We start from the raw sequence: 23,320 nt of genomic DNA on the forward strand, positions 1-23,320 counted from the left end.
CAATGCCGGAGCATTCCTGTAATTTGAAGAGTAACTGCCCGGACATAGGCTTCCCACTCAGTGAGAATTAGTTCCAAGTCCCGCTGAGTCCAACGTGACATACTTCTTAGTAAACACACCTAGGATTGCGAGATTAAAATTTCAAAGCTTTTGAACAGACACCAGTTTTTTTTATATCTACCTAAGTAATGTCAGCTAAAGGCTGTTTCATGTGTTACTCCCGAAAGTATGGGTCAGATTTAGCAGACAGAATGTTCCTTGCATTGCAGGAAGACTTCATTGTTAGCAGAATAGAAGCTTTGGATCCAACCCTGTATAAACACGCTGAGTACACAGATGTTTAGTTACCTGCAGGAATGATGTATTTTGATCTTATCCCAAACCACTGCTTTTCCTCAGACCTTTTAAGTTGCTAGAAAGTGTACATTATTAGTTCTTGCTGAGATATATAAATAATTATGTACAGAGTGCTTGAAATATACTAAACTACCAAAGGTAGAGAGAAAAAAACAGATCTGATTTAATATTTTATTTAATAAATAACTTCCATAATAGCACTGTAAAAAGTGAACATTTGTTAAAATCAAAGGCACTTAAAATAAGAATGTGATACGATAGGACAGACTGGTCAGAGGCAAATATACATGACACATCAAGTAATGGTATCTTCTGACTGAGTCACGTTAGACAATCTTAGCTACAGGGTAAAAGGCAAATTTACAGCTAAAACTGTGTGTGGGGGGGATCAAGTTGTCATGACAATAATCTTATATAAAATGTGACCAAATAGATTAAAAAAGGTGACAAAGCACCAGGCTTTAAACTAAGACATGTTTTTTTTTAAAAAAATTAACACCTAATGAAATTAAGGCCTTTATGCATTTAGATGATGTCCTGGTACTTCACAGTACCAAAGCCCACAACTTGAATGTACAAAGTAAAAAGTGTAGGCTACTGTACAGCAATGGCATAAAAATATGGCATGATTAAAGCTATTGTTTCAGACCTATTAGTCCTTCTACTCTTCATAACCTCCTGACAATTTAAAATGCTTAAGAGCTTATAAAATTGTCATTTACATCATGATTTCCATCTTGTTCAGCTTACTGTATCCAATAAGGTAAGTCTTGAGGCAGACACTCCATTATTCACAAGCTAAAGAAAACTTTTCAGTTTCTGAGGAATTACCTGGCTTGCACTAAGTGTTCAAGCCGCATCCCTGATGTACCTGTAAAGTTACAACCGGTCTACTATTAATACTTAATGGCTAGGCAGAGCCCCTCATAATGATTGAATCAGCCACTTCCTTCCTGTCACAGGAAGGAAAGGTCAAAAAGGCACCATGTGACCTTAAGCAGAACGGGCTATGCAGTCTCAAGTTTTCTGTCAGTCCCCTGGCACTGATTTCACGAATAAAAGAAAACAAAAAACTTTCACACTAAAAAAAAAAAAATCATACTGTACATTAAAAAAAATCTGCATAGGAAAGAAACCTAATGTAATGAATTAGTAAATTCATTGCAGTATTGCCCTAAAGCTAGGTTACTGTGACTACAAAATTGCTACATTGCATACAGTGTTGTGAAGTTACAAAGCAGGGTTTTTTTTCTTTTCATTTTCCCTCATATTTTGGATTGACCACAGTTGTCACGGCACTCTTGTATATAGGATTTTCACCCTAGAAGAAAAATACAACTTATTAATATTCGAGGTTGCAAAAGCGTGACAAATTACTGAAATACATCTGAAGTATTTAAGAAGCTCCATCGGCAGTCCTTGCACACACACAAATATCCAGGGTTTCATGTACAAGTCAGAGCCTTCATTCCTGCACAGGATCTCTGGATTCAAGCAAGCTAGTTCATCTTTTAAGAAACAGTTACGATTCTCAAGCAACTTCAGGCCTACTATGGATTTACAAATATGCAACCGATTAAGGTATTTAAAATTGCTAATATCGACAAGCTGAGCCTCTTAAATTCCAGCATTTTAATCTACTAAGAAATAACAGCATTATAAACGCTAGTAGTTCACATTTTATGGACAGGCTGCTTTACTGCCTCTGTAGACTCTCCCTACCCCCTCTCAAAGAACATACATGTAGGTGGATACAAACTGTATGAAGTCAATATTTATTTTGCAGTGGCAAATATGCACTTTATAGAAATATCAGCCGTAAGTACAAATTTACTGCAAATATAATTACTCACAAGGCCTTATGTGCAGAGCCAAGGTGCAGGTTTCAAAATTTAGTACAGAGAATCTGTTCTTATCATATTCTACTTATGGTCAACATCCAATAATTGCTACAGGATTCATACATACAGCTTATTCTGCCACACACAAATTAGTCGGAAGGGGAACACAGCCATTCCCATCCTTAGCTGTTCATGGGCAGAGCTAGCAAATGCCAAAGCAGACAGAACTGAGGGTTTATTGCTCAGAAATCCTGTATGAACAAGCTGTATACAACAAGAGCAGACATATGCTGTAAAAACCTACCTCCACGACTATATGGATAAATTGTGAATTTTGCTTCAACAAATACTACCAGATTTTGCACTGAGCTACATATCGACATCAATGTACTGCTCCACTGACTTCCAGAAATCTGAGTGTGGACTGTGCGTAAGAATTAAGCACTCCCGCATGCTGTTTTCAGCATCTGAGGTGCCAGAGATACCGTCTGCACACATTAGAGAAAGCCTGTTAAAAGCATAAACCCTCTACTTTCGCAATAGGCAGTTTGTCTCCATCAAACTGGTTTGTACATACATGTACATGTCAAAAGCATGCAAAGCTTTTATACACACGTGCCTCAGAATCACTGGAGTTTGCTTATGGTAAGGCTGAAAGGCATACATTAAGAGACACTAATAATGCTTTAAGGTAGGCAGCGAGAAAGCATGTTAATGTAAAAACATGTACTTTCACTGAACACTCTCACCAAACATTTTTCTTCACAAGGAGGCGACTCCTAGACCTGTTTGCTTTGCTTCTAACTGATCGTGTTTGAATTTTAAGAGAAGCCACTCGAAAGAGCAAAACGGAAGTCACAGCCAAGATCCCGTTTTGCTACCTGAAATACTCAAGTCGCATGGAACAGCGTAACGTGAATGCCACCTCTGATGGTGGTGCAGGAATGACATGAGTCTGGCAGTGAGGAAGGAAAAGATACTGCCGATCTTTGGAACAGAATTCCAAAGAGTCTGGACCTCTTACCTAGCCATGACCATGCTTCCAATCTGCGCCTGATATCCAGGTGGTAAACAACAACTTCCACAAAGGTGGGAAGGAACAAAATCAGCAGCTTTGGGAATGCTTCATATCTCAAAAAAGCCTCAAAAGACAGTAAGCAACTTAGTATCTATGTTATGTTATGTGTATGGTATTGTTTCTTTTTGTGTTTTGTACTGTGTTGAAATATTATATATAAAAAAAACTAAAAAAACACACACTAAACAACTTATACTTGCTCTTTTGGCACTTCAAGACTCACAGGCAAATATGAAATCTCTCCAAACAGAAGACGGAAGTGCCCACGCTGTGTGTGTCAAGTGCTATCAAATCGCAGCCAACTTATGGAACTCTGTTGGGTTTTCAAGGCAACAGACAAATAGAGGTGGTTTATATTGCCTGCCTCTGTGTAGCAACCCTGGACTTCCTTGATGGTCTCCCATCCAAGTACTAACCAGAGCTGACCCTACTCAGACTTGCAAGATATGAGATCGGGCTAACCTGGGCCATCCAGGTCAGGGCACCCGCACCATAGGGACAGCTTATGCATACCTCCATGTAGATAATGTGTAAGTTCCTACTTCACATATCCTGGAAGCTTAAGTGACTCCCTCTTGAGTGGAGGCCACACAAGTGGAAGCTTGAATGATTACCCCTCATGTATTTTTAAAGGAGGAAAAACATGAAGTTTCAAACGGATGAAGAAAAAAAAAGAAGGAAAAGAAAAAGATGTATATGTAACAGTCAACCCCATTCCGCTCTTACACACCTACACTACCAAACCCATAGTTATGCCATGTTTTCCTAAAATACAGAGCATAACCCAGCTGAATTCAGCACTTTCAGCTCACTGGGTTCAATGGGGGAAAGCTCTAAAAGCATGCTCAACTCTTCCACTGGAAAAAAAATGAGACTTAAAAGGTTCTTAGCTTTGGCTTTACCATGGCTATACTTTATTTGGAGAATACTGTCCTTTGCTTTTACCACCTCTATTTATGTAACACGGCATTTCCTAGTGCCTCAAGGGTGCTGCCCTTCTTATTTTGCACAGGGCATTGGAGAAGACTGGCGGTTGGCTGAATAATGCCCACCCTCTTAAGAGGTTAAAGGGGCCCCACTGAAGGCAACAAAGTATTAGCATTGTGGGTGCGTGCATGTGCACAGAGTTGCATAATTCAAATCTAACTAAAAACCCAATTTATTGAAACCATAACTTTGGTTTGGACCCTAACTTGTTCTCCACCCAAATACTACTCTGTAATTCTACAATCTGAAGTAACAGTTGGTAAAGTATGCAAGACTCAAGCGGTAGTTAGTTAATGGTGCATACAGGAAGTTTGAAAAAAGTGGCATGCAGAGAAAGAAACAAATGAAAATACGAACGGAGACTTAGAGACCAGCTTTACGTCCATAGTTTGGATTCTTGAAATTATTAATAGGACTCTTGTATATTGGATTTTCTTGCTGAAGGTAGAAAAATGGTCAGTGCGATACAGAAGAGACTGGAACATACTCAAAGGAAGAAAAGTAGTTGTGCTAGATCTATATAAAATTATTAGTGTAATCTTTAGTCTATAGTCCCATTCTGTGCTTTAACAGAAACTTTTAAAAGCCCCAAAGTTTACTAAAGATACCTCTAGCATGAACAGAATAGAGGCATCTACACTAAATTTATTTGCATGTTGAATTTTCAAGTAGTTGCATTTTCAGCAGTAGCTGAAGCATCTTTTAATGGAAGCTGTATGCACTGTGGCTGAAAGATAAAGGATACTTCCCATTGGACTTAGCTCAAATGCACTGTGTTTATCTTGAATTCTTGGGTCAAACAGGCTTAAAGTTACTCATAAAATGGAATATTTATATGCCTAAACCATCAAGTCTAAAAATCATATGGCTTTGCATGGATTGCTGGGCAATAACTAGCGAAAATCTAATTCAAACTTGCTTTCTTTATCCTGTGGGAATATATACTTAAAACATCTGAAGAGCAACAATAAAGTTTGCTGCACTCTCCTTGGACTGTATACACAGCCACTTCAGTTAATTAAGATCCTTACTCACCGCATCCCACTTGGCATTCATCTTTTCCTTCTCAAATTTTGCAAATTCTCTTCTGTCGTGAATTATCATAAGCAGTTTCCAGATAAGCAATAAAGCAAGACCAATCAGAACAATTCCAGCAACCACACCAGCGACAATGGGAATGATGTCAGGGCCACTTGGGCATTCTAGGAAGCAAATAATTGCAGGACGGTTTCAACACAGCGTAAAACAAATGCTATGGGAACGTGACATAGACTGGATTCTGGAGTTCTACATCTGCCAAGAAAATGTCTGAGTAATTTTGTTTCTCTTCTGAGCTTAACTTGTAGAGAAAACCATTTGATTGTAAAACGTAATAATACAAAAACACTGGCTTACAGCCCATTCCTGAAGGGGGGGGCAAAGCTCTTGAAGGAGCCAGCACGATCCCGTGCCGGCGTAGGTGCCACCTTATCACGCCCAGCATGGGGGCAAACCCACCGGTGTCTGGGAGCCACTGGCCCCTGCCGCCAGCGCAGCCATGCCAGCAAAGCTATCTCAGAAGAGAAAGCCTGCGCCCGTGTGTGTGTCTCTGTGGGGGGGGGGGCTCCTGGGGGAGGACTTGCCATTAGGAAGCTTCCTCAGCCCTTTCGCCCCAGGAATGCCCCTTTTTCTGGTGCCGCAGCCCCGCTGGAGGCAATGGAGGATTTCTCCCTTTTTTGTTTTTAATTTTTAAACTTTTTTTGCCTCCACGGTGGCCTGGAAGCCTCTGAGGAGGTGGCGAGGCTGTGCCGCTCCTGGCTGCGGAGGATCACCCCTCCTCCAGGATTAGGCTGCCCATGTAATTTGCTGACCAGTAGCTGCTGTGAATGGTCTCTCACCTTCACATCTCTCCCCCCCACCTCCAAACTCAGCCACTATTTTGGTGCAGTGTACAACAGAAGAGAATGGAGAAAGGATAACGGAAAAAAGAGGTGGTGAAAAGAAGTCATACTGGCAGCACTGGCAACAGCAAGCTACTTGCCCACTTAACTGGGCTAAATTTTGCCATTTTCAGGAAGTGAAGAAAATGCTGAAAATTCAGTGAAACATCTGCCAACCTCCTCAACTTTAACAGGTCATGCAATAAACGAAGGGCACTTCAGAACCATCCCTGAGCTAACAAGGACAATGTGCCTGTGTATTTGAAAACAGGCTTGTGTGTGGGATTTGCATTATGGACATGTTACATTTAACAGCAGCTACTGGTGCAGAGTGTTCCTTGCTGAACAAGATCATGGAGAAACCACTGACAGAACGACAGTTCCTGTCTATCAACTGCTTGGAAAGCATGCTTTTAGTCACCTGAGTCTCCAAAACAGACCGTGCTAACCATTGGTTTGCATTATTTCAATGCCCACTGCTGCACTCAACTGTTTTCATATACAGCCAAAGCCTCTTTGGAATAGTAAGCATCATTACAATTAAAGCATCTTCAAACCTCCGGTTCTTTTCTTGTCTGGAATCGTAACTATGAACATATACAATATTCAACTCAGGAGCGTTGTTATGTGTTTAATCTTTACATAATTCCTAAGTTGCAACCCAAAAAGAACCATGGCAGTGACGTGTGGGTTAAATGACAATTATGAAGAGCACATGGTTAAATGAAGAAAAGGAAAAGCCTTAGGGCATGACAGACCAGCACTTGTGTTCCACGACGTTTTAAACCTAAAGCGCTGTTCCCCATATGAACAGAAAGTAGTACCTGGTGTCTTCACTACATGGACGAGGGCTTTGTTCGATTCCACTGAGTAGGTGAAGTAAAACCAGCAGTCATCGATATCCTTCTCTTTGCAATGAGACTGGGCATCAAAGTCACCAGGCTGTGGCAGCTTGTCCCGGTGGTCTACCAGTGTCAGGTTAAAATGTGAACACTCCTCATCACATTTATCTTTCTTTTCCCCTTTGCCAAAAGCTCTGCACTGGACACAGTCCCTGTTGATGTTCAGACACAACACATATTAGTAAAGCATTATTCTACTCATTTCAAGATGACATTTCAGCAAGATTTGAACACCACACCAAGTTAAACTAAAGCTTAGTCTGAAATGAAGTTGGAGCTTTCATGAAACATACAATTTGGTCTCTGACCTCAGATGCTCTTCTAATTACAAGGAAAGCCACTATGATATTATGAACCTCCCATTAACACGTTTATATGAATCACACTCAAATTCAAGATGTACCCTTAAAACAAGACATTTCATAATGATCCCAGGGCAATACATAAGAATGCTCTGAGCGCTCCTAGGTAATTTTTAGAATTTCCACAGAAGCATCCACCAGGTCACCTCTACATAATGTTCATGCTCTAACTGAAACAGACAGGCAAATTATACATGAAATCTATCAAAGCAAAATCATCTGGGCTCCAGTTTAACAGTCTGTCTACGCAACAACCAGCTATGTGTACAAACATTGAGTGCTTCAAAGTCCCCAATTGTACACATCTTTGAGAACAAAATATATGGCAAGCATTTTATTTTTTCCTCAATATCTTTGTTCTGCATTTGTAGTTTCGCCGCCCCACCCCTGCCCCTTGAGAGTCAGCATGGTGTAGTGGTTAACAGCAGTGGACTCTAATCTGGAGAACTATGTTTGATTCCCCACTCCTCCACATGAGTGGCGGACACTAATCTGGTGAACCGGGTTGGTTTCCCCACTTCTTCACATGAAGACCTTGGGCTAGTCACAGCTCTCTTAGAGCTCTCTCAGCCCCCCCCCCACCTCACAGGGTATCTGTTGTGGGGAGGGGAAGGGAAGGTGATTGAGAGCCAGTTTGATTCTCCCTTTAGGATTATATGATAAAATAAAAATAATAAGAACAGGATAGTCTTTTTTTTAAAAAGCCCTTACTTGTGCTCTTGGCAGACTCCAAGACAGGTCTGACACAACTCACACGTAGGTCCCTGGAATTTGGAATCAGTGCAGTTGCAGACCCCACACTCACAGGTCCCTCTGCCATTGCAGATTTGCCCATTAGCAGCTTCACATGGGGTTGTATCCAGGGGACACTCGCACGCAGAGCCTGTGTAGTTTTGCCAGCAGTCACATTCACGACATTTACATTCACCATGTCCTACAGAAGCACAAAAAAAAAAAAAAAAAGGAGGGGGGGGAGATAAAGACTGCGTAGTACCAAGCTCCAATGCAGTATGAAACAAATTTTGTGGCATTAGGAGTCTCTTGTCAGTTTATATCCTCTGATGGTAACTGCGCATGTGGCTGTCCAAGAGCCTGGAATGAGAATCTCAGGCATAGACCATTCCTTTCTATCATCTACCAGATTCTCCTCCTACTTCCTTTTTTTTAAAAAAAATAAATTTTATTGGTTTTTTAAAACTATAAATTTTTCATAATTTTAACAACAATGTAAAAATAATATCAAAATCACAATTACATTAATTGTTGTCTTGATTACCATTAAACATAAAAAATAAATCGACTTCCCCATCGCCTCCATCTACCTCTTAATGAAATGTTATTATCCTTTGTTAACATATTCTGATCCTAGTATTAATCTCATTCTAAAGTTTCATGTTATATAAAATTTTACATTCTGGATCAGAGTAAAAAGTGACCTTCCATTTTTCCCAGATCTTATACATTATCACAATAATTCCTTCAATTCTCCCCTTTTCCCTAATCTCTCCAACTCCACCAGTTCTAACATTTAAATGATTTAATCCCTTTATTCTGAAACCTTTGTCCCTTTCCATTTGGCTGCATAAAATAATCTTGCAGCCATTATAACATAAATTTAATCATACTAAACAACATCCTCTCCAATATTTTAGGGATATTTCCTGTTTAATCGATCTTATTTCATTGTAAATCATATCCCAAATCCATATCACAAGTCCACCCCTTATAAAATTCCAGTATACCTTTATATCACATTGATAGTCTATATAAGGAGGGCTTGTTTACATAATCCCAAAATGATGTCTAAATCTTAATTCCACTACATCGTTAATAGCCATGCCACCCATCCACACTGTCAAAGCCTTCCAATCCAGCAATCATATTTAAATCAGTCCTTTAACCATGGTCTAATACTTCCTTCTGCAACTGAAATAAGTCAGTCAGGTATGGGAACAGGATTTCTTCATTCTCTCTCATTTCCTCAGGCAGGCTGCGTATCCAAAAATAATTCTTTCTGGGCTTCATCTCCATCATGGCTTCAATCTGTTTTCCTTGACCTGCTCTCTTCTTCCTGATATCCACACGTCCTTCCATGACTTTTTAAGATGAAAAGTCCATTTCTTGTATGTCTGATCTCTTTGTCACCAGCTGGTTACCTTCTTGGACTTCTGTCTTCTTCTTTGTATCCTTGTATTCTTCCATGACTTTTTGGACAGAAGAATCCATTACTTATATGTCTGTATTTGTGGCCATAATTTGAATTTTCATGACTTTTATGTCTTCTGTAACCAGATCCAACTTCTGATTACATACCTGTGATGATTGGTCAAGAGTCATCATCATTGAAATCAGTTGAGCCATCTGTGTTGATATCTGTTTTAATTATTTAATTGTCGCTTCAGAATGTTTAGCAAGCATGTCCTGTACTTTTTTTCCCATGGTTAAATTCTGTAAAGTTTCCTTTAATTTCATAAAGGCAGGGCTATGAATTTAGCCAGATCAGGGAGAGGTTCCAGACATTTACATATGTAACTTAGTTAAGAAATTGATGGTCATCTAGCAGGAGTCCATTACATGTAGTTGACAGAGAATATTTCATTGACCAGCTTAATATCTTTTTCGGGTTGAAGAAATGAATATTTAGGCTTAAAATAACTTTTTAAAGTTGAAAATACCAACGAGTTTTACCAGACGCTCTAGATCGGCAGAACCAGGAAGTATTCCAGGAGTTGCCTCATCGCGGACCTTCTATCGCCGTGTTGGCGAACCTATGGCACGCGTGCCACTTCCGGCACGCGTCGCTCTTTCCGCCGGCACGCCCGGCTCGCCGCAGCTCAGCTGTTCCTCACCCCTCCCTCTCAGCTTCCTCCAAGTCGCTGGCCTTTCCGGCTTTGCCCCGCCCATTTCCCGGGTGCCTCGTGGTTCCCAGCAGTCCGAGGCAGGAGCTGCCTGCCTGCCTGCTGCCCCCAGAGGCCCTCCCACGCCCGGCAGCAGCAGCTCGGCTGAACTTTCAACTGGGCGCTCACCGGCTATCTCTCCAACCCCGGCTTCTTCTGCAGCTTCGTGGAGTGCTGCCCCGGCGAGCAGAACCGGCCCAACTGAACCGGTAGTGCTTCGAGGGAGGCCGGGTCCGCGGGGGGGGGGGGGTGGGGGAGCCTCGGTGCCAGTTTGGGGCCAGGCCGGTGGAGGAAGCGGAGGCTGGGTGGCGGAGAACAGGGCGCCAGGACTGAGAAGAAGGAGTGGCGATGGGGCCGGTTCCATGGGCTGGTGCAACGGAACTGGGATTGGGAGGCCGGGGAGGACAGGGAGAATTGGGTAGCGGGGGGGGGGAATCTGGGTCAGCAGAACTGGGGCCGTTGCAACGTTTGCGTTTGCTCGGCATGCAGAAGGCCCCAGGTTCAATGCCCAGCCTCTCCAGTTAAAGGGACCATGCTGGCTGCTTGGGGGCAGCGGACGGAGGAGCGGTGGGGGGAAGGAGGATGAAGTCGGCTCCCTACTCGTGAGTCGCCTGCCCCCGTGGAGCGTGCATGCGTCTCCCCGAGCCCTCCCACCAGGGCGTCCGCCCGCCGCGCACGCAAGAGCTGCCGGGTTGGTGGGCAAGTGGAGAGCAGCGGCTCAAGTTTCAGTAGTAAAGCTCAAATGGCTTGTGGGGGGGGGGGAATCAGCCTCCGTTTGCAGAGTCTGGATTTTTTTGGGGGAGGTGTCGTTTGCCAGTGGAGTTTGCAGGTGGGAGAGGGAAGGGTCTGCTTCAGCAGGAGGGGTTGGGGTGGGGAGCAGGCGTCGCTAGGGTGGGAGCTGCCCCCTGGGGCAGGGGGTCGGGTGAAGTGGTTGGATTTTGGTCCCCCTCCTTGCTGTCCTGGAAATAGGGAGCTGATATCAGAGCAAGGGGGAGGGGTGGGTTCAGAAGGTACAGGGAGAATTGTATTGGAAGTAGCAAGAAGTGCAGGAGGTCCTGCGGGGGTTAGCCATGTTCTGGGCGTGGAGCAGGGGTCACTGGGGGTGGGGGGGCCTTACCATTTGTTACATTGGAGCTCCGTATTATAGTTATTGGCAACTTGCCTGGGGAGGGGCCGTGGTAGAGCATCTGCTTGGCATGCAGAAGGTCCCAGGTTCAATCCCAGCATCTCCGGCTAAAGGGACTAGGCAAGGAGGTGAAAGACCCCTGCCTGAGACCCTGGAGAGCCGCTGCCAATCTGAGTAGAGTAGACAATTCTGACTTGGATGGACCAAGGGTCTGGTTCAGTATAAGGCAGCTTCATGTGCTTTAAGCCTCTTATTTATGCAAATTCCCCAAGAAGGGAATATCAATGTCTTTAGTGTTAACTAATAAATGTTTGTTATTTTTAGAAATAGATTTGTATTGGGTGCTTCATTTTTTTTTTAAATGTATTTTTCTTTTATGGTTGTTACCTTCAGGAATGGTTTTGGTGTAACACGAGTAAGACGAATTTCCGGTCCTACGACCTTCTTCCTGTTGATTTGCTTGTAGAACAATAGAGAGGGATATTGAATGAAGCACAGAGTCTTCCGGTCAAGAAATCCTCTTTGTTGTAAAACGTGGCTGGAGGACCTTTTTTTTCCTGAGCAAATTCTCAAAGGTTTCTCCCTCCCCTTCCTTTAAGAACGCGTCGGATTGGCAGATCTTACGTCAATCATTCAAGCTCGTTGTTTTAGTTTAAGTTGATCAGTTTGATAAGGCTCCTGCTGCTTTGTCTGATGGATCTCATGCAGCAAAATCATCCAGTTCAATTAAGGGAGGAAAACGGTTACCAGGAATGTTTTCTTCAACCCCCTGTTATTCGATAACGCCAGTGAAAAGCGAAGGATTCTTATCTACTCACTTGGGCGTCTGGAGGTGAGGTTTTAATCTTGATGTAGTCCTTATGATGTTTATAAAGTGCTGGAGGGTAGAGTCTAATGCCGAAGTTGCGCGCTGGCGATTTCAATCCCTTCGTGCCCACGGGATCAAACGTCTGAAACTCCGGGGGACTTAATAAAGCTCCCTCGGAGTATTCAGGAGATCAAACCGCATATATGGCTGCAGGGAATTCCTGCTTCCCAGCCCACTTGCAAGGGCTGGATTGGGGTGCGGTAAAACACCCCAAATTACACGCAAACTTGGATTCCCCCCAGGAGCCCCTGGGAGGACGTGGCACTCAGCCCAGCGTCAGCACTGGAAGCCCCGATTCTCCTCCTACTTCCTCACAGTAGTTTCAGACTTGGAATCTCAGCATTTTGAAAATGCACCTGAAAGAAAACTACTTACCTCCGCAAATCAAGCCATCGGATCGATCACAGTTGAAGTTATCACAGTTGCAAAACTGGCCAGAGTAGATTTCATTTGGGTTATCTCTTATCTTGCACACACACTGTCCACAAATGCACTCTCCATTGTTGCTACAGATTTCCGTACTGTTCGGCGCTCTACAGGTGCCTGACATATCCTCACTGTTTACTTCATCCATGCTGCATTCACAGTGTTTCCCAATACGCCCCGATTTACACCTGAAAGGAAAACAAAACTGTCCATCGCATGCCTGAACTGTGAAATCTGAGTTTTATGTAAGCATTTCTTCTTACCTATATTCAAAACAATTTGTAATTGCAAAATTGCAAAAACCAGGTTGTATGGAAAAGATAAAAGGGTTCGTCCTATTGCTAGATATTCCAAAATTCATGTATAGCTTGCTTTCTTCTGCTTGCACCTGTGTAATAACCCATAAACTTGCTCACTGTAGAGAACAGCAACTGGCATCTGGAACTGCGGAGAGTCCACTGCAGTCACACTTTGCTTTTTAGTGACACACACACACGGGCTTTCAAGGCCTCCACTATGGAAAAGCCCCAACACAATACCAGCCAAACATTTTGAGGGGAATTTAAGGTCCTGTTATTAGCCAGTATTAGGGGCCTAAATATATAAATGCACCAACACAGCAGTGATGGTCATTTAATACAAATTTCACTTTTGAACTGGGGGGCTCACTTGGATATCCCATCCTTATTTTCTCTCTTTTGGTGGGTTTGCCCATGTGAGGGGGAAAAGGTCCGGTAAGTTCTGTTTGGGTAAAAGTAGGTTGGTACAGAAGAAGGAAAGCAGGAAAAGGGGGAAGACAAAGGGGAAAAAAGATACAGCAGTGGAAAGAGGGGGAATAAACTACCGTGAGGAAGGGAATGGGGAGGTAAGACAGCAAATACATCCCTTTTCTCTTTAATAGCAATGTCCACAAAGCTTCTTCAATGATATCGTTTAGTTTCCCATCACAGACAAAAGGATTTTTGTTATTTTTCACAACAGAAATAATTTATCTCTGCAACTAACTTTTTTGAGGAAAAATAGTCAAGCTAATAATTACGTACCTGCAAGCACCACACTCAAATGTTCCATTATGGCACAGCCAGCTGTCTGGAATTCCTTCCTTGTGACAGTCGCACTCACAGATGAACTCCAGCTTAATTTCTACCTCTTCGGTGAAACCCAGCGGTTTGATTCTGATGGGGTCACTTACACCTTTTTCTGGACACTGGGTGGCTGTTACTTTAATCTCAAACTTAACCTGTCAACAACGTAGATGGAGTATTGGTACTACAGAGTAACATGGTGGTGGAAAGTGCCGCCAACTCATAGCTGACTTACAGTGACCCTGTAGGGTTTTCAAGGCAAGAGAAGTACGGAGGTTGCTTGCCATTGCCTGTCTCCGTGTGGGCTGAGAGAGTTCTGAGAGAACTGTGACTGGCCCAATGTCACCTAGCAGGCTTCATGTGGAGGAGTGGGGAATCGATCCCAGTTCTCCAGATTAGAGTCTGCCATTCTTATCCACTACACTACGCTGGCTCTCTCTACAGACGAATATTAGCTAATGTTTTATAAAAGAAGAAGAGTTGGTTTTTATATGTCGACTTTCTCTACCACTTAAGGGAGACTCAAACCGGCTTACAATCGCCTTCCCTTCCCCTCCCCACAACAGGCACCCTGTGAGGTAGGTGGGGCTGAGAGAGCTCTACGAGAGCTGTGACTAGCCCAAGGTCACCCAGCTGGCTTTGTGTGTAGGAGTGGGGAAACAAAATCCAGTTCACTAGATTAGCCTCTGCCGCTCATGTGGAGGAGTGGGGAATCAAACCCAGTTCTCCAGATCAGAGTCCACCGCTCTTAACCACTACACCATGCTGGCTCTTGTGGCACCATGCACAGCACACTTCTGAATCATCCAAAAAATCGAAGCCACCCCCAATGCTCCAGAAATTACCTCATCTCCAATTGAAATGTTTGAACACTTTCTCCCTTCATCTCCTGTACCATTCACTCCATTCTTGCAAAAAGATTTATATTCAATGGTGACTTCTTTTGGTAATTTGTTGTTTTCCAAAATGACTTCTGAAGACAATGACTAAAAAATAAAATTGAGTTGTCTGGTTATACCATGAAGTATGCTTTCTTTTTTCCCCTTTTAATATTTTTTCTTTTTTCAATGTAGGGGTACAGAAATAGAAGGGGGAGGGGAATAGTAAAAAAAAAAACCAAAACACGAAATATATATTAACAGTGCTCAAGCTCACCACATTCATCACGACCCCAGATTACTAAGAATAGTAAAATTAAGCTAATCAACCTCAATATCCATTTAATACAACTATTAATAAAAAATTATGTACTGCTGTTACATCTGGAAAAAAAATAAGTCTTACTTGTCAACTTTAGCTATTGTTTCTATATTACTAAATTAGATGAATTCACAATAGTTACTATATCCATTTGCTGTGAAATGTCTTCGTGGAGTAAGTATGAAGCATGCTTTCAAAAGGTTTCAACAGAACGTACACAAAACGCAAACAGCTCGATGATAGCACAACAGTCAGCAGCCCAGATGAGGCGCAGGCTCTGTGTGCCTGGGAAGAGACCTCCGGCACCGCCACAGATCCACCGTTTTGCTGCTGGAGACCTTCGCAGAGGCACAACGGGAGCCTTCGTTTGGCTCTGCAGCAAGTCTAACCAACAAGCTCACTGTCTCAGAACACAGCTCCTCCTTACCAGACCCTCAGGATTCACCACTAGCTCTGCCAGACAGAGCGCGGCAAGAAGCACCTCGCACTCACTTTCTCTCAGGGTTGGTTATAGTCTGTTTCCAGCCCATGATCTCAGGCTTGTAAATACCCTCAGGAGTAATCTAGCTCTACGATCTTTACTGGCACTAGCATTCAGTGACAACGAGATACAGATTTTCCTCTTTGTGAACTCTTGTTGGCTTGAGGGGGAAATGAAAGCAACTTACTCAAATAGACTTACATTGTACGCATCAATAATCAGTTGGATCACGTTACTGGAGTTTGAAGACAGCGTTCCCACCGCGGATTTTGGAATCAAATTCTTCAGCTCCTTTGAATAGGAATTTTAAAAAAATGGAAATTGAGTAATATTTTAAAACAGCCACATTTGAGCAATTGAAGAGTTAAAGGATAGATTATCTTATTTGAGTGGCTACAGGTTAATCCCGATCGTATCCAGTTTTGGCTGAACGAGTGCTAAATAATTTAGACAGGTCTTCAAATACATGGATCCATATTGGGGAAACTGTGAATCTGGATAGCAAGAACTTTCGCATAAAAAGTGGTGTTCTACTGTACTGCAAAAGCTCTCTTATGAAATAGTTCCAAGGTTACAACTGGCTACATATAAAGGGCATGTAAAGAGAGTCAACAGGGTGTAGTAAAGAGAGTCAACAGGGTGTAGTGATTAGTGTCAGACTACGATGTGGGAAATCCAGGTATGAATCCTCGCTCTGCCATGGAAGCTTGCTGGTTAGTCTCTGCCTAACCTCCCTCAAAGGGTTGTTACGAGGATAAAATATGGGATAGATTGTCACCAATATGCGGATGACACTCAGCTCTCTTTATATATTTGAAGGACTGTCCCTTAGAGGAGGGCAGGGAGTTCCTGTTGGCAGCAGAGGACAGGACTCGCAATGGGTTTAAATTGCGGGTGGGGAAGTACTGGCTGAATATTAGGAAATTTGTTTTTACAGTAAGAGTTGTTCGACAGTGGAACCAGCTACCTAGGGAGGTGGTGAGCCACCCCTCATCGGCAGTCTTTAAGCAGAGGCTGGACAAGCACTTGTCAGGGTTGCTTTAGGCTGATCCTGCATTAAGCAGGGGGTTGGACTAGATGGCCCGTCTGGCCCCTTCCAACTCTATGATTCGATGTTCTCTCTGGTGCTTCTGACTGATTCCAGGGAGGCTGGGGAATTCCTGAACCTCTGCCTGGAGGCGGTTTTCATGTGAATGGAGGCTAATAAACTGAAGCTTAATCCTGACAAGATGGACGTGCAACTGGTGAGTGGAAGGTCTGGCCCGGGAGTTGCGCCACCCATTCTGGAAGAGGTCTGTAGTTTGGGGATGATTTTGGACCCAGACGTACTACCGGTTAAACAGGTGGCAGCTGTGGCCAGGAGTGCCTTTTATCAGCTTTGACTGGTTAGCCAGCTGCAGCCTTTCCCGAGCAGAAAAGGCCATGGTGGTGCATGCCCTGGTTACATCTAGATGCGATTACTGCAATATATTCAATTTGGGGGCCGTCAAAAAGCGTACAGAAACTTCAGCTGGTGCAGAATGCTGCAGCCAGGAAGTTGACTGAAATGGGTTGTAGGGACCACATCACTGCAATCTTCGCTAACCTACACTGGCTCTGAATTTGTTTCCAGGCATAATTCAAGGTGCTGTGGTTGACCTTTAAGGCCCTATAAGGCTCAGGATCAGCATACCTGAAGGACCACCTATGCCCTTAGAAACCTACCCAACCACTACGGTCATCTTCTGAGGCCTTGCTTGGGTGCCCCTGCCTTCGAACTAGGCAGACTGAAACCTGGGGGAGGGCCTTCTCAGTTGTGACGCCAAAACTCTGGGACTCTCTCCCCTGGTAGACTTGTCTGTTCTCTTCTGTTGGTGTCTTCCACCAGCGGGAGAAGACTTTTTTGTTTCATCTGGCTTTCCCTCAGTGATTCCCCCGCCCAATGTTTTAATTGTTATTTTTATATTTTTGTATGTGTATTTTAGTCTTGGTTTCAATAGTTTTAATGATGTATTTTTGTTTGCTTTTAATGGTCTTTAAAATGTGTTTTTTTTAATGTTACCCCTCTTGGTGGCCCTGATGAGGACATTAAGGTGGGGTATACATTCTGTAAATAAATAAAATGGAGGTGAGGAAAACAATGTCAGCTACTTTGAGTTCCCATGCCAGAGAAATGCAGGGTATAAATGAAAACACGTGTGTGTGTGTGTGTGTGTGTGTGTGTGTATTATATAAATAAATAAATAAATTGATCTTTACCTTGTAAACTGGCTGAAATTCTTGGGTTACAGCAAAAATTATCTGTATATTATTGTCACTTAGTTTCTGAACAAGATGAGCAATGGAGGGATAATCCTGTAGAAGGAGGATTAGATGATATTAAGCAAACAACTGTATTATTATGCTAGGTTTTATTACATACTAAAAATCTCTTGCAATGTTTTCCCCTTAACTTACTATATAGAAATAAATCCCAAAGTGACTTAAAAATAAGCACCCCAGTTATTCTTCTGCTACCCCTACCTTAGACTTAAGATCAGTATACTCTTAAGAAAAGTGAACTTAATGGCTAACTAGTGACTTTCAATATCCCCAGATCAAATTCCAGCTTTGCTAACTAGCTAGGTCTTGTAATTCACCAACCTTCATTTAAAAACCTTCAAAGATACTAAGTAAGTTTGCTTCTTCCTCTCTCAGCATTCTTCCCTAGATGGAAAGAGTTATGCTGGAGTTGGCCTCAACAGCTACTTCGGTTTCACCTAACCCCATCTTTGTTTATTATATACTTTTAGGCTTTATATTTGTATAAGCCAACTCACAAAAGCACCACTGAACATGCTTACATAATAATGGCTCATTGTGTACATATTGTTATCTAAATGGCATTGTCCATCATTGGGTAGAACAATTCCTCCAAGCTTCCCATCTCCAGCAAAATGGAATCCAGCATCCGTGGAAAACACCAACAATCGAGTGACGTCCTTTCGCCATCCAATTTTTTCCTTAGGAAGAATTTTTGTAAAGTTTTTAAAGGTGCAGTACAGACAAGCTCAAGGCAGCAAGACAAATCGAAAATGACCGGATCAGTAAACGTTCATATCCCCACACATGCAGGGACCAGCAAGGGAGGGGAATTCCCACTGGTTCCTGTGTGTGTGTGCTGTTAAGTCACAGCTGACTTATGGCGACCCCATACAGTTTTCAAGGCAAGAGACGTTTGGAGGTGGTTTGCCATTGCCTGCTTCCGTGTGGGCTGAGAGAGTTCTGAGAGAACTGTGACTGGCCCAAGGTCACCCAGCAGGCTGCTTGTGGAAGAGTGGGGAATCGAACCCGGTTCTCTAGATTAGAGTCCACCACTCTTAACCACTACACCACACTGGCTCCTCATTGGTCGCTACTCCCTCCTATAACCTTGTTCTGCCACCTACTCCTACTCCTCCTGCTGCCCTTCCCTTCTGCCTACCACCACTGCTGTCTGACTTATTTGCTTATGCTGCATCCTTCCTCACTGCCTTGGCAGCCACTCACCCAGCAGCACATTTCTCTCACCCTCCCCACCCCTCTTGCTCGCCATGCCATCTATTTCCTTCCTTACTTGCCTGCCTGGCTTGCTAATCTAGCAACACCTCCTCCTCCATTTCCTATACCCAATCACCTATTTATGTGGTTGATAAGCAACAATGTCATAACACAGCAGCATACAATCTCAGTTCCCCCCCATAAGTTAAGAATTTTTAAAAGTCCCCCCCCCCCCAAATTTTCAAGACGTCCCTTCTCTGTTCATGGCCCTATACTGTGGATATTTTCATCTGCATTCTAGGGCCACATTCAGAATTAAATATAATTTTTCTTTCTGTCACACACAGATGCTCTTCTCTCATCACCACCTCTTGGTGATACAGAGATGGTGGAGTCTTGAAACAGTATTTTTTAAGGCTTAAAATGTTAATGTGGGAAGCAGTTCCAAAAGCTGGTGTACAAGCATTCTGTGCTGAGGCTTCTTATTGTACTAGGAGGCAGGTGTTACCAGCATGACTGAATGAGGTTAAGGAACATACAGACATGGCTTTTGGACTTCTGCAGTTGGAAATTTCAACAAAAAATATGTTAAAATAAGATGGTGAGGTAGGGATCCTCTTCTACTTGACTGTCCAATGTTATCTGCAGATTTTATTCTGGCATTAGCCACCATGATATTAAGATCAGACGCTCTCTAGAGTGTTGCACACTCTACCTTTATCAAAATGTGTTGTGTCTGGAACATAAGGAAACATGAGCCAGATACTCAGGGAGTATACTGCTAGCAGAACTTGAAATGACTCATAAAAAGGTGGGTTTTTCTAAAGCTAATGAGAACTAAACAGAAAATCAGCACCCAGACCAAAAGCAACGTGGAACTAAATAGAAAACCCCCCAGAAAGGTATATCTCGATGCTTGGCAGCCCTTACACATTTTTCTTTGGGATAAGAAAGCTGAGTCAGACTTATATACATGTATATTACAAAAAGGTAAATTTAATCAAGTCTTGCTCACATCAGCAAAAACAATGAAAACAAATGTATAGGGTAGTGAATTTCCCCACTTTCCAAATCTTTGTTTTGATGTAAAAGTTAACCTTTTCCCTTTCAGGGTCAAGATTTAAGTGTGATGTATAGGGAATGCCTTAGATACACACCTCTCCCCAGACATTTCCCCCCTCAGAATTTATCCTCTTGGTGTCAAATTAATACTTTTTCTATGGCAATACGATATGTTATACACGTATAAATTGAACGACAAAATACAGGGACACATGCCAGACATACTTACAGTAATATGCAAAAGAAATTGAAGTGTACTTACACCACAAACAGCGACTTGCATTATCGCATCAAATCCACCTTCAGGAGAATCCAAATTGCCAGAAATGTGTTGTTTGCCTACAAGTTTATTGAATTCGGTTCCATTGCCAGTAAGGTTGAGCACATTTTTGTAGCTAAAAGGACTTGTGCAGTTAAGATCACCCGTGCATGGGTTCTTGAGTTTGGCTGGTGTGGTACTAATGTAAGGCATTACAGTTTTTTCCACAAAAGAACCAAAACCTAAGAGAAAGAAAAGGAAATGGTGTAGACAACTATCGTGTTACATGTTACTCAAAGCACCAGGAAGCCCTATGGTTCCTGGGGAATTCTTCCCAGAGATATTTTTTCCCTTTACCTAGAAAATATAGGAGGATTTTCACAAACTGGTAAGAAGTGGGACATTGGGAGAAAGGAGAAATTTCATAAAATATAGGAGGCCATCTCAAAAAAGGGCTGCTGCAGAACTCTGCCACCTATTTTTTTGAAAGATCAGACACTTTACTTCAGCAACTGTGAAGGTGTCTGTTTTCCTTATCCCTAAGCAAGGACTGAAATGTTAGGTGAAAAGGAAATGCTGTAAGCCAAAGAAGTGCACAGTCAAAAAATTTTTTAAAAAAAGTTCTGCTCAAAAAATGTTATCCAAGTTTTGCCACCTTTATACATTTGCTTTCCCCCTTGCACTGAACAAGGTAAAAGGTAAAGGTCCCCTGTGCAAGCACCGGGTCATTCCTGACCCATGGGTTGACGTCACATCCCGACGTTTCCTAGGCAGACTATATTTATGGGGTGGTTTGCCAGTGCCTTCCCCAGTCATCTTCCCTTTACCCCCAGCAAGCTGGGTACTCATTTTACCGACCTCGGAAGGATGGAAGGCTGAGTCAACCTTGAGCCGGCTACCTGAAACCAACTTCCATCGGGATCAAACTCAGGTTGTGAGCAGAGCTTTTCACTGCAGTACTGCAGCTTAACACTCTGCGCCACAGGGCTCGTGCACTGAACATGAGACCCTCAGAATTCTGCACCTTCACAACATAAATACAGAATCTCAGCCCACAAGGTACTCACTAGAATTCTGAACTGAAAGATTCCATAGCAAGTTGTTTGGTCCTCTGTCTGAGGCACGCACAAAAGTGGCAACTTTTCTCTCGATGGAAAGAATTTCAGTTCCTTGGTTAAGACTCTAGAACAGGTGTGTCAAATTCAATTGTTACAAGGGCTGGACATGACAGAAATGTCACTTGGCCGGGCCATGCCTCGCCAGCCCAGATCTGGGGTGGTGGCTGCCTCAGCTGGCTTGCGGGCCGGATAAGAGCTCTCAAGGGGCTGGATCTGGCCCTCGGGCCTTATGCTTGACAGCCCTGCTCTAGAACATTCTGCAGATGCTTCTGCGCAGAACCCATATATGGCTCTCAACAAAGACCTATGATAATCCTTGCTCAAAATTCACTTACTGATATAACAGCTTCAACAATCAAATGTTTATAATGTCCTATTCTATTTTCCAACTAGAATATTTTAAGGACAAATGTTTGCCATAAAAAGTATGGGTTCTCTTTCATATACAGAACATTGTTCTGTCCATTTATAAGCACACATTGTATTTGTGAGCACACTGCATATTCTCTTTATTCTTTTACTGATGTAACAGGTGAACCACGTGGGTAGAAAAGCAAGTTCTCCCGCTTTCTCATGTGCACAAATAAGATCCTTACCAATCTGAAAATCTGAAGTAATATTCTTCATTTTACTCATCAGAGCAGTTCCAAGACTTTTTACGTTCTCCAAGTCATCTTTCATGGAGTAGGAGAGATCCATAAGGTAATACAGATCTATAGGGTAATCTTCAGCCCTCTTAAATTTTAATGAAAAGGTCTGTGGTTCCCCTAATTAAAAAAAAAAGATTTTAAACATTCATTTGGTAAACAGTAAAGAAGCTAAAACTATACATGGGCTTAATGTGACGGACTCCTCCACCCATAAATTAGGAATAAAACAACAGTGTGAAGTAAAAAACCAAACAGCCACTAGAATGAGTCTCAGATTTCCATTAAAATTGTACTACTGGAAGGCTGACCAGCAGTGACATCAGTCACAGAGACAAAAGCGCACAAACTCAAGCTATTGATAAACTGGGGTAAAATTTTAATTAAACATAACTATATTCTTCAAATATAGAATGTAGGATGTTCATTGATCCGATTCACTCAATACTAGCGTTACTTTGTTTTGACTTCAACAATAAGACAAACTCTAAAAAATTTTTTTTAAAATCTCTTCCATTCTTTTCTTAGATTTCCCTCCTCCCTTCTGCTCTTTTCTTAGACTTCTCTCCTCCCCTGTTTTTTGCCTGACTGAATCCTCTCGGTAGTACCTAGAAATGGCACAAAAAGCACAAATGAGTAATTGACATTTCCAATTTTGTTCTTTACAAGTTTCATATCATGGATTAGACTTGTATATGCTCTTATGCTGATTATCTTGGTAGCCCGCAAAATTGTTTAATTGAGGGTTTGCTTCCATATCCCATAATCTAAACTCCCTAAAGGCAAAGCCTGTGCAGAACAGAAAAATGAGCTTTCAGACAACCATATCTATACCGTATATACTCACGTATAAGCCGACCCGCGTATAAGCCGAGGTGCTTAATTTTACACCAAAAATGGGGAAAAATTAGGCACCCGTGTATAAGCCGAGGGACGGCTTACACAATGCCCCTGCCCCAGGTCGCCCTCCCACCCGGCCTCCCGGGCCCTCCAGACCCACCCCGACCCCAGTGCCACCCCCTCCCGGGCCCTCCACACCCACCCTGACCCCAGTGCCACCCTAGGGGGGAGGGAGAAGAGCCCCTGAACCCCTTACTCACCGGGAGGACGAGGCCTGCTGATCAGCTGGAGGTGGCGGCAGGGAAGGCATGCAGGCCGGAGGCGGCAGCGGGGCCCTGCCTGAGCGCAGGCAGGCCCTGCAGGCCTC

The 23,320-nt window shown here is 43.0% G+C and overlaps 1 protein-coding gene across 1 annotated transcript in view; it reads right to left on the reverse strand.

The window, feature by feature from the left end:
- Positions 1–1,470: 1,470 nt before the first annotated feature.
- The window catches only part of ITGB1 (integrin subunit beta 1), a 47,582-nt gene continuing 25,732 nt past the window's right edge, over positions 1,471–23,320 (reverse strand). Inside the window, exons 5-16 of the mRNA XM_056857233.1 lie at positions 22,063–22,233; positions 20,352–20,590; positions 18,352–18,510; positions 17,768–17,863; positions 15,731–15,820; positions 14,694–14,834; positions 13,807–14,003; positions 12,713–12,951; positions 8,158–8,380; positions 7,007–7,236; positions 5,299–5,465; positions 1,471–1,678 (exon numbers count right to left, since the gene is read on the reverse strand). Of these exons, the coding sequence (XP_056713211.1) occupies positions 1,613–1,678; positions 5,299–5,465; positions 7,007–7,236; positions 8,158–8,380; positions 12,713–12,951; positions 13,807–14,003; positions 14,694–14,834; positions 15,731–15,820; positions 17,768–17,863; positions 18,352–18,510; positions 20,352–20,590; positions 22,063–22,233 (2,018 nt within the window). The 3' untranslated portion in view covers positions 1,471–1,612. The remainder of the gene's footprint in view (positions 1,679–5,298; positions 5,466–7,006; positions 7,237–8,157; positions 8,381–12,712; positions 12,952–13,806; positions 14,004–14,693; positions 14,835–15,730; positions 15,821–17,767; positions 17,864–18,351; positions 18,511–20,351; positions 20,591–22,062; positions 22,234–23,320) is intronic.

The sequence above is a fragment of the Euleptes europaea genome, chromosome 11, assembly GCF_029931775.1.
Source record: "Euleptes europaea isolate rEulEur1 chromosome 11, rEulEur1.hap1, whole genome shotgun sequence".
Lineage (NCBI taxonomy): Eukaryota > Metazoa > Chordata > Lepidosauria > Squamata > Sphaerodactylidae > Euleptes > Euleptes europaea.